The sequence below is a fragment of the Cryptotermes secundus genome, unplaced genomic scaffold (genome assembly GCF_002891405.2).
Source record: "Cryptotermes secundus unplaced genomic scaffold, Csec_1.0 scaffold440, whole genome shotgun sequence".
Taxonomy (NCBI): Eukaryota; Metazoa; Arthropoda; class Insecta; order Blattodea; family Kalotermitidae; genus Cryptotermes; species Cryptotermes secundus.
This window is the reverse complement of record NW_019718274.1, coordinates 15101-27480: the sequence shown is the minus strand read 5'-3', so window position 1 is coordinate 27480 and position 12380 is coordinate 15101. Positions and strand designations below refer to the sequence as shown.

The following is a 12380-nucleotide window of genomic DNA, read 5'->3' as shown; positions in this document are numbered from 1 at the left end:
AGTCGATAAAGCCAACATAACTGCAGACTGCTTAGGAAACCGGTTCAGAGCGCATAAGTTGTGATTGTGACCATAAACAACATGTGGAGACTCAAGTAGAAGTCTTACTGGCAACCGTCGATGAAGACATACCTGTTAATTTCCAACCCTGTGACATCTTAAAAGAAGTCCTTTAAATCAGGAAAGACCTATGAATTTTATGGCATTCCAAATGAATATCTCTGGCATTTTCCAAGACCTCTTGTTCGTTTAACATATTTATTCAGTCACTCCCTATGGCTTGGTCACATCCCAACACCTTCAAAAGAGGCAAAAATCCTAACTCTACCGAAACCCAGCAAAGTGTTTCTATGTTTATTTCATATATAGGATATGTATCCTGTGGTGTAGTGTCTTTACTTAGTTTTACAATCCTGTGGTTACTTTTGTGAATACCCCTTAACTCAGTTATAGTGGACGTTGGTGATAATAGACATGCTGTCCCCCCTGTAAGTCCATTATAACATGTACATCAACGCTTCCTGAATTTAGCATCTTGTTTTTAGAATTCAGCGTTTGGTCATCAAAGTAAAGTGAAAGTACAGAGGCAACAGTCAGTAATATCTTTTGAAACTGAGCCATCAGCAGTCAAAGCCAAAAACTTTTAACAGTGCCATAAATGCACTGAAGAAACATTACCTTGCCTCATGACACTTTGTTAAGCCTTGTAACAGATTTAAATACATGGCATGCACTGCCATTATACAGACCAATCAGGGCTGTGGGTGGCCCAGCACAACTACATGAAAAACTGAGCCAGGTTTGAATGAAATTTATTATATGATAAAATTTGGAAGTGGAATTGAAGTGCAAAGTACTTATACAACGTGGTTCAAATATGACCGAGACTGATTTGTGTGTGAACAAACCACACTGTGCAACAGCTGTGTGACCTTGAGAGAGTGAAGCCACAACCTCCACTCTCTCCTGTTCGGGTTAGGACCTGTTCAGTCCTGTCTGGGAGTTGCTAGAGTGATGAGCGAACAGAAGGTACCGCGGAGCGTGGAACAACGCTTTGTGATCAAATTCCTCGTTGGAGAAAACTTCCTGTCCGCTGAAATTCACCAGAGCCTCCAACAACAGTATGGGGAAGAGTGTCTCTCATGGACCCGTGTGTTTGAGTGGTGCAGGTGCCTCAGAGAGATCAGAGAGCGCAATGAACTGCATGATCGTCGGCTGCGAACATCCGTCACCGAGCCAAACATTAATCGTGCAGACACGCTTATTAGTGAGAATAGGCGCATCACTATCAAGGAACTTGGAACAATGCTGTCCATCAGTGTTGGTAGTGTAGAAGACATTGTGAAATACCACCTGCACTATCGCAAGGTGAATGCATGGTGGGTACCACCCACTTTGACGGATGTGAACAAAATGGTGTGCATGCAAGCTGCCAGTCATCTGCTATGGCAGTTTGAAGACGAAGGTGATGCATTTTTGAAGTCTGTAGTGATCACTGATGAAACATGGGTGCACTACTTCATTCCCAAGTCCCAGCAGTCATCACGCGAGTGGTGGCATACCAGTTCTCCCAAACCCAAGAGAGCGCAGAGGAGCCATTCGGCAGGAAAAGTGATGGCAACGTTCTTCTGAGACTGGCAGGTGGTTATCGTTGTAGACTTTCTGACAGATGCCAGAACAGTCGATGCAGCTTATTACTCAGACCTCCTGGAAACAGATGTGAAGCGAAAGACAGGTGGAAAGCAGGTAGGCTTCCTTCAAGACAATACATGCCCCCATAGGGCCAAAAGAACAATGGAAACCCTCCGGAAATTGAAATGGAACCTTCTGCCGTACAGTTCCGATTTGGCCCCAAGTAATTTCTACCTGTTCGGAGGGCTCAAATGAGACTTGCAAGGCATGCAGTTTGTGAACGATGCCATCATGCAGACTGTTCGGGAGTGGATACGCTGCCAACCACAAGTCTTTTTCGAAAAGGGCATCAGGATGCTTCCAGAACGTTGGAAAAAATGTGTAGACTCCGGAGGGGAGTACGTTGAAGACTGACATGTGCAAGTAAGTGTTTGGCAATTATGGTTTAAAAAAAAATCAGTCCCGGTCGTATTTGAACCACCTTGTATTAATAATACTCTTTCTAATGATGTATTTTAGACTGTCAGTACAACATAAATAAGTATCTTCCATAAGAAGATAAAATAAATATGATTGTATCACTTGTTTATTATGTACAGGAGTATGCTACATGTTTTGACCTATTTATAGGTCATCATCAGGCATGTTCCACAAGAACACAAACCAAGTTTCTTGAATTTGGTTGTCCTATTATGGATCCATGTAGTAGTTGTTATTATCTAGCAAATACACCTTTGGACAGTGTAAACAAATATATATGCAAAGTCTTGATGTTACATGGTTGTTATTAATGGTTAAAACTTCTTATATTATTGATTAATAAAATTTGTTGTTTATTTGTTAACATAATGTGTCATGAAAATTGGTGTAAAAGTTGAAGAGTTTCGTTAAAAAGTTAAAAGAGTTTGTAAGTTACAATCATGTTGAATTAAATGTTTAGTTTCTAGTAGATTTCCATAGAAATGATCATGGAATTGTACTGGGACTAAACACAGTTTTTGTTAGATAGACTTGAAAGGATTCTGACGATGGTGTATACTGTACTTCTTTTGGCTTATTTTGGACTTCACCCATCGTCCGGTATATAAAAAGACAAAAAACCACAACGTTTCGGAGACTGGATCTGTCTCCGTCTTTCCAGTGATTGAGACTAGCTCTTTCTAAGGGGCCCAACTGAGTAGGTTAAACCTTCCCTATACACCTGAAGACGGAGACAGATCCAGTCTCCGAAACGTTGTGGTTTTTTGTCTTTTTATATACCGGACGATGGGTGAAGTCCAAAATAAGCCAAAAGAAGTACAGTTTTTGTTGTTGTCTTGGAATCATAGTAGTTTGTGGATCTCATGCCAATGTTCTGTGTAGGGGTCCTTGTACCTTCTGTAGCTTATTATGGCTAGTTGGCTGTAAATGGTTATGCTCTTTTCTTATTGTACATGCTGACTGATGAGATAATGTCAGTAGTCACATACATAATTTTCTGTTACACAACTATGTCATTAACTCCATTTCAATGTTAAAGTTAATTTGCACTATCACAATTTTTTGTTTAATATGGATTTACTACAGTTGCAGTTAAAAAGAACAGTACTTAATATTCATCATTATTATGTACTGACAGAACCAGATGAGCAGGCTGTTGCCCTGTATGAAGAACTGAAGAGATTGCACCCTGATCACATCGTAGTACATGTCGCCATGCTTCAGTGTTTGGAGCCAAATGAGCCAAAGAAACGGCTCCCCTTCACGGAAAATGTGGATGTATCTGACAATTCGGTCATTGCCATGGCCAATCGGATCATTGACTTAGCAGATACAATCATAAGCAAAGTTGATCAGACTCATGTGCTTGCTTATTTTGGTACAAAGGTTGATTATGAACCTGATGCATCCAAGACTAAAACGTAAGTACCTCCTTCATGAGGACAGAGAGTTGGAGGCCAAGTATGAAATTTAAGTGTCACATATATGGGGACAAAGTGCTGTGGAAAATAGCCCATAAGCACAATCTTCATCGGACAGTTATCTAAAGAAAGACTGCCAAAGAGAGTACTAGAACCTAGGAGAGATGAAGTAGTAACAGAATGAATATTTGGTTACAAGGAATTCTCTATTTGTATTCTTCACTTGTTAGTGTTAAGGGAATCATTGCAAGTAGTTTCTATAATCTGATTACTGAATTTTTCAGTCTTATAGAAACAAAGTATGAAATATTGATTTGTTTTCTCTTAGGGTAATGGAACAGCAGAAGGTAGCACTTGTGGAAGCATTATCCAGGAAGGGTTCAGCTATGTGTCGTATTTATACCGTTACCAATGCAACACACAGTAAGGGAGAAGATGGTAATGCACAGGAACAGCTTTGTACTTCAACTGCCTCTACAGTTTCCCTTGACAGTATTGATAAAGTGTGGAGAGATGTGCTCAGAATCACAGATACAAATGACGCTAAGGTTTGTGGTTCATTTTATGTCTGAGTTTAAAACTGTCAAAGACTATTAAAAATATTAGTATTTATTCAACCCTGTTACTGAACCTTTGTCTTAAACCCTAGTAATTATCAGTATTCTGATTAATATAAATGAAATACATTTCATGTGGGACACATCTTATCTTTTAGTTTACGAATTTGCATAGTTCAAATGCTGTCCTAAAATATGTCAATACCAGTGACAAAATAAACCCAGAACTCTCGGTTGTCACACAAAGACCAGGTGGCCAGTCGGATCATAACATGATTCCATGCCAGAAGCAGATACAAGTATTAGCAATAAAACTGTTGAACTGTTAAGATATAAAGAGTGTGTATATGATTAATCTGTTGCAGAATTTTGCAGTGTCAAATTCTTGATTTTGTATGTACACATGCACACACCTATGTGCGCATGCACAGGGCAAGTTTATGTCTATAGAGAGGTCTTGATAAATATGCTCATGATTTTTGGTGTGACCTACCTATTTATAGCACTGACAGTGCTAATTATTAGGGTAAAGAAACTTGCTGCTAAAGAGTGCTGTCCACTGATCTTAACACCAATATCTGCACAAACAGTGGCCTGAAATAGGAACAGGGGAAACTGGACTGTACACAGTTCGACTTCTTCTTGAGGAAGTCATCTATATTTTTAATAAAAAATGAAAGAAAAAAAACTTTTCCAAAACTTCTACATGTTGTCCCAGAAATAAATACAGAAAACTGGAGGGAGACTACTATTGCTCCAAAACAATGAAAATAGTCTATATAAACACAGATTCAGAAATTCTTTGATAATGAACTAGAGCCATTGGAAAGTGTTCAAGTAACAGTAGGATTTATTTATTTATTTATTTATTTGCTTCATACCCATGGATCATTATACGTGATATAGGACAAGTCAAATACTTTACAATAATAAAATAATAATAACCTCAAGACCCAACCCTTCTGTCCCAGCACAAAATACTCTGGTATCCTCGATCTCGTTCCTGTAAGAAAAGAATACAGAGTAGGGCAGTAGGCATTCCTATAACATTACTAATATTAAAATCTACAAGTTAATTATCCTTGAAATGTATGTTTACAAGTGATTAGAACTAGGATTTTCCCCCAAACAAGAGAAACTCATCTATACTATAGAAACAATGATCAAGTAGGAATGTTTTCAAAGTCTTTTTAAACTTGTATAGTACTGGTATCTCTTTAATATATTGTAGCAACTGATTTAACAAAGTCCAATATTATTGAAATTGTTTTTGTATAGACTCGTATTACATGGCACTATTAACAAGTCCTCTTTTCTCCTTGTATTGTGCGAGTGTATTCCTGAATTGGTTATGAAAACATTCAAATTGGTCTTTATGTAAACTAGAATTTCATATATATACAGACATGGTAAAGGTAATACATGTAACGATTTAAAATATTGTTTACAACTAATGGTTTTCGGGATTTGTATCATAGCTCTAATAGCTCTCTTCTGCGACTTAAAATCAATTTTGCATTTCCTGAATTGCCTCAAGATATCAATCCATATAATAACAAGGATTGAAAATAAGCGTAATATAAGGTGCGAACAGTCTCTAACCCTGATACTGTTTTGACTACTCATAAGGCAAAACATATTTTACATAATTTATTTGCTAATTCTTGAGTATGTGCAGTCCACCTTAGATTCTTATCCAGCCAAACTCCCCAAAATTTTATATGTTCTGTATAATTGATGACTGTATCATAGAGCTTTATTGATGGGCATTGGACTTGTACTTTTTGGGGTTGATGAATGGTTACTGCTGTTGTTTTTTCTTTATTAATAATTAATCTAGTCCTTTCAACCCACTCTGTGAGTGCATTTGTTTTATTTATTTTCCTTTGGACATTAGCACTATTTCCTGTGATTACAAAAGTAACATATGCTGAGGACGCTTTCGAAGGAAATTGGAATTTAGAGTGGAGGATATAAAAAACTACTTGTCTGTTATCACTACCACCTTCCCCATTCAGCAGTGAAATACACAGATGTCATGGTTCTCCCTGCAACAGTAGGATATTAGAAGTTCAGTTGCAAAAACATCTGTAATGTTATAAGAAGGTACACCTTGGTTAAACATCTGTCAGAGAAACGTTATCAGTAAGAAGAGTTCTGTTCAAGAAATAATGCAACTGTTAACTAAAAACATAGTTCTACATTCGGGTGACAGGATGTAACATTTGTTATCAGGGTCACAGGAGATGCTCAGGATGTTAGCCTTTCACTGCTACACAAGCCTTGGCCCAGCAATGCATGGAATGATGGATGCACTGAAAAATGCTAAGAATATTGTGGACTGAGGTACAGCCAATTTGTACATGTTGCAGCAGTTGCTCTGCAGTATCCACCACTGAAGTGTACCCCAAAGTTTTCACTTGTCCTCATAGGAAAAAATGAAAGGGATTCAGGTCTGGTGAACTATTTGGTCAGGATATTTGTCCCTGCCTTCTTATCTGTCATCCATTGTAGGCAGTCTCAGGGTACTTTTGGCAGTGTAACTGAAATGGGCTGTGACACCATCATGTCTGAACTACATGTTTCATCAAATATCCAGCAGGACAGTATCCAATATATCTGGCAAAGTATGCTCAGAAAAGTGTCAGTAACCAGCGCCATTGGGACCGTGAGACAAACTGTATGGGCCTACAAAATAGTCCCTAACAGTACCGGCCGAAACCTCAACTGAGAGCTGCTGTTGATGTCTGGATTGAATTATACTATGTTGATTTATGTCACACCATATATGCCTGTTATGTAAGTTTAGTATGCCATTCCTTGTGAAGCCTCCTTCAACAATGAAGAGTACACTGCTATTAAGTAAGGGCTCTTCACACTGTTGTAAAAGGAACCACTGGAATAATTCTTGGTATCAGTGAAAATTATGTGGGCTTAGAGCTTGTGACCATTGTAAATGGTATTACTGCAACTGTTCATGGAGTACCTGCCACACTGTTGTTCACACCACATGTTCAGCTGCTTGTATGGGGATTATACTCTATGTGCCTCGGTATGTGCTCTTTGACATCAATTGTTCATGCACTTCTCTGTCTTTCATGGTACACCATAGAAGTGTGGGAACATCCCACATTATCACGCATTTCTGGAACGCTCGCTCTTCACATCACTTTTCACCATCACGCACGCTAACCAATCAGATTGCTTCAAACGTTCGTATTTATACTGCGATCGCTCCTAGCCCACATCTACGTCATTACGCGCGCTAGCCAATCAATTCTTCCTCCTCAATTTCAAGTTTAGCTCCGCCCCACCGAGCAGTGTATAAAAAGGGGCAGCTCCAACGCCGAGTATTCAGTTCATTCAGTTCTTCAGTTCATCAGTCGACTTCAGTCTACGATCAAGCAACACCAGCCAGCAGGCTTCGTCGCCAGCGCTCGGTCTTCGGACACATCGGCAGGCTGCGCCAGGCACGACTGCCTTGGCCCTCCAGCGCTCTCATACCCGACTCACTGGGGCACCGCGCCTGGACTCGCCGGTGGTCGTGTTACTGTCCGACCCACTGGGCATCTGGCGTAGCGACTGCCTCATAACTCCTATGACCGCGCTCAACGACTAGCCTTTCACCAGCAGCTGCCGCGCAGCAACCAAGCAACGACTAGCCTTTCACCAGCCATTCACCGTAATTAGCCTTTCTCCTTACCGGCGCGCGCCGCGCTATCTCTCCGACCAAACATGTCAGCAACCGCAGTCCTTTTCAGGACCAACAAACTGTTCCGAAGAAGTGGGTTGTCATCGGAGTAGTGACAGAGACTACACATTAAGAGCCCCACAGAAGAAAAAAACATTACCAGTCTTCATGTTGTGAAGATTAGTGGTGAAAAATGTGTGTGGGTTTGGAGCTCTGCATTGAGGGTACCTCTCTGTGTACAACCTTACAGCTGTTGCACCAATGCCACAGGCTTTGCTCAGAATTAAGTGCATATTGGTGTATTCTCAGAATGTGGATTCGTTCGTTTTAAGCACAGACTTACAAAGTAGCTTCATCACTGAAAAACAGCATGTGACTGTACATACAGTCCACTGGAAATGAATGCTTGATGTCACGTGCTGGTGTATATGGTCAGCTCACTATCACTGTCAACATGAGAACTGTATGTTTATTGTTAAATAGAGAAAAGATCATAGAGATAAAAGACAGTATCTTCCACTCTAGGCTCCAGTTTCCTTCAAAAGTGTTCTTAACATACTATGGCATGTAGACCCGTTGCTAGGCAGCTGCTGCAAAATAAGCACCCATACAACAGCTGTTGTTAAGCAATGGCTCTGCAACAATAGCCATTACTAGGCGGTGGCCTGTAAACAGCAGTAGAGGAACGGTTTTTTCTGCGTGGCCTGTGCTGAGGTGTTATGAACAGGACAAGTGAGGAGTCCATTGGTTACTACGGTACTACAGTGCAGCAAATGTAGCACCTACATAGAAAGACTGACCCCTCCTTCATCAGAGAGGAGAACTTCGTTATTACATTTTACATAATTTCATTTTAATCATCTATCTTCCTCATATCTGGTGTCCTTGATACTTGCAAATGTTCACTGTGTAAAACAGGTTTTATAGTTGATGATAAATTTGGTTATTGTACCATTTGTGTAGACTTTGCAGTAATACCTAACGTATTGTGTGTTAAGCATAAATAAGAATCTGTTCATATTCATATTCATATTTAATGTGTCTTCCAGAGATTTATGTACATAGATATAGAATCCATCATCATTTATACAAGTGTGTAACTGACAAATGAAAGTCAACATGTCAGTTGTGTGATAAAACTGAGTAAGTGTGGATGTAATAGTAGAGTGAATTTACTGACTACACAACACGTTTTTTATAATAATAATAATAATATAATATTATGATAATAAAAAATGTGTTGTGTAGTCGGTAAATTCACTCTACTATTAATTAAACACACAACAGGATGCAAGAAACGATTAAAAGTGTGGATGTATCCTACACTTGAGCATGCAAGTAGTAGTAGTAGTAGTAGTAGTAGTAGTAGTAGTAGTAGTAGTAGTAGTATGCAAAACCTTATAAAGAAAGGAGGTGCAAGTGGCAGTCCCAACCTCCTTTCTGTTCTAATCAAAATTCTGTTTACGTTTTCATAATCAGCATAAGAAAAGTACATATAGATTACTTAAAAACGTCTGCATGGCAAAAACTTTGTTGGACATAGTGTCCTACATATATACATACAAATGTTTATATATCTTGCATAATGATTATAAATGAGGGCCAATAGTAGCAGTTTTGTATTATTTACAGCTGTTGGAAATTGGTGGCAGGTGAACATTCTGTATATGTATTTTTAGTGAATGGTCTTTAAGACGAGAGTGATAATTTAATCTTTAGTATAAATATATGTATTTTCTATTGCGAGAGATATTTTTACATGAATCTGTAATAGAAATGTGACTGATGAGGAGCATGGGAACTTCAAACAAGTGGCAGTGAAAGAGTTAAAGCTTAAACTCAGCTTTATCACTTTATATTTTTAGTGTTAATTGTGCTTGTAGGTGTCATACTTCTTGCTGTGGCATTCCATTGTGCACAAACACTGGGGGCGTGCCCTCAAGATCCTGTTCAAGATGGGCGAGGACAAACCATCACGTGAACTAGATGAGAAGAGCTCTGAGGCTGGTCGCAAGCTAGGCTGGGAGCACTATATCCACCACGTTGAATCCTCACTGCCCGTCAGGTACCCTCCAGTGTACCGACCTTTCTGATGGCATGGTGAGATATTTTTGTCCATTTTTTTTTTAGAAGTCTGAAGATTAGATTATAGTGAACTACTATACAGCCTTGATAAAACAAGAATTTATAAAATTTGTACAAATACTTCTTCCAGCAAGTACTTATAATGTCTGAAAATGGTTGAAATACATAATCAACAGGCTTGTCTCCCAACTTCTGATTACATATATCAGCATACAGAACAAACTCTTTGAACATCAATGTGAGCATGGCAGTATTAAGTCTTATTTACGACAGGGATAAGATAACAACAAAAAATAATTCCACATTCTTGATGTTTTTGACATTATCTGAACTGGAAAGTGGGAGATTTTTTCATATTTAAATAACATCCTGTACTCAAAACTGACCACTTATTAGGAACTACCCCTTAGAAGTGGAAGTCCCACCCACTGTTACTATTTGCTGCTTGCTGGCAATGCATGAAACTGGTGTTGAGCCAACTCATATGCATGCTATGTTACAGGTTGATTCCTAAATTTAGCAGTCACATGACACTTGTTGCATATGACTTTTCTTGCTTTGAAACAGTATAGCTTCCCTTTGAAACACAAACAGTTCTTAATCTGTAAGTGTGTCAAGAAGTAGGCAGCTTTTGCCTTGATCATTGATTTATCAACCAGTATGGAAGCTAACCTTTCCTGGCAGAACCACTCAACAAGGGCATATGCATAATCTTCATCCTTTGCATTCTCTGTCATTGGTCTCCCATCGCAGTTGATGCATGTCATGTATGTTGCCTTTGTTCTTCTAAATGATGAAGAGTGTTGAAGAAATTGAACCATGTTGCCTTCCTGTTTCCCTCTGATGGACCAACAACATTGCAGAGACATAACTTCAAGCATCCTATTCAAGTCTAAGCATTTCCATTTCAGTGGCATAATTTGTTGTCATCTTGACCTAAACAAGATGCAGCACATTCACTGAAAAATTTTCAACCCCTCTTTATAATGTATAATGAAACAAGCTACTGGAGTGAAGAGAAGTTCATATGTGATGTGATGTGATGTAGATTTCTCATTGGGCTGCACCTTGAAGTTATATTAAAATTTGGTCCTAATTGCCCCTACTGTAAGTAACATTTATAGGAGCTGATCAGTTCTTTAAGATTATGTATTAGGAAGCACACTGAGCACTTCTGTCTCAGGATCTAGTAAATGATGTATTCAGACGTATGGTACTCAGATTCCAGAATAAAGACTTTGTTCCCTTACACAAGGGAAAAGCCCAAAGGGTGGGTTAGTGGTACCTGTAAAGACTGTCTTTCGTAAATAGTTTGGGAAGCAAAACTGTAAGTATTGTCAGTGCAAAAGTTATGAGAAGTACCAGCCAGTTAGGAATCACTTGTAGTGAAGGAAGTGCCTTGGCAAAATACAAGTTGCATTATTTTGTGTGTGAGATACTTTGTCTGTCAGTCAGAGGGAATGATATGTAATAGAGAGAGATGGTGAGACTATTTGAACCTTAGGTGGATGAAATAACAGAAGACTGGATAAAAGAGTGTAATTTATAACATCAGAACTGATACTCATTAGCTAACCACCTGAAGATATGGGAACAGATGGAAGTAGAAATAGTAGTAATGAGTTTAGAGGTACTTCAGGAGCATGGTTATTCATGTTAGATGAGAGGATAATATTGAAAAGGATTTTGCAGAAATGTAAAGATATGAACTGAAGTGAACCAAGACTGCAGTCATCTGTTAGATGGTTACCAACCTGTAGGGGGAACCTGGTGCCTCTGTGTCTGAAGCAGAAGAAACTAAAGTGAAGGTAAACTGAACTAGTTGAGAATACAGTTCAGTAATGGTCTTGTTTATACACAGTGATTTTCTCTGCCATTTCATGTTGAATTTTCACCATGATCTTGTTCAGAATGATACCCTGTAGGTAACAGGTCGCAGAATTGATATGTTTCATTATCTTGGTAATCTGTATCCATTGAACTGCTCCAGGTTTCCATGATTTCAAAAATATCTTTCCTCATGGAGAAATAGCCCCCTGATGCACTCATGGTGTCAACATTGCTCAGTTTTAGGAAGACTGAAGTGAACAATCTTTCTTGCATTAACAGACTGTACAGACTGCACAGATATCATAAACTGAACTTAAATTCTGCATGTAAACAGAATGGAATAATATCTACTTTTTAAGGATATATCTTTCAGTGGTTGAGTGTCCACAGCCAGAGATACATGTGAAGTAAAATTTTGAATAAAATACTGACAGTCAAGTAGAACAATTCAGTCTTAAATACTTATTTTTACCAACATCTGTCAAACAGTATGTAAAGACATGAACTTTTGAGCACAGTTGTATGTAGCCCAAGGCCCACTCTGACTTCAAGAAAAAAAAAAGACATGAGATGCTCATTAACCCATTGGGTATGGTCTATGGAGCTGTTCTATATTCTTAAGTTATTATGAAATTTTGACTTATTCTCAGAGGTGAGGGTTATGTACAGGTTATGGCTGTGTCT

At 38.8% G+C, this 12380-nt stretch overlaps 1 protein-coding gene across 2 annotated transcripts in view; it reads left to right on the top strand.

The window, feature by feature from the left end:
• Positions 1–12380, top strand: part of LOC111875029 (tripeptidyl-peptidase 2) — a 76163-nt gene that overhangs the window by 61988 nt on the left and 1795 nt on the right. The window contains exons 21-24 of one of the 2 annotated variants that reach the window (XR_002844674.2): positions 3251–3533; positions 3862–4081; positions 9665–9881; positions 11559–11674. Coding sequence is in view for 1 of the 2 variants with exons in the window: in XM_023871086.2 (XP_023726854.1) it covers positions 3251–3533; positions 3862–4081; positions 9665–9874 (713 nt within the window). In the remaining variant the exon portion in view is untranslated. The remainder of the gene's footprint in view (positions 1–3250; positions 3534–3861; positions 4082–9664; positions 9882–11558; positions 11675–12380) is intronic. The other variant, XM_023871086.2, reaches the window with a different exon arrangement.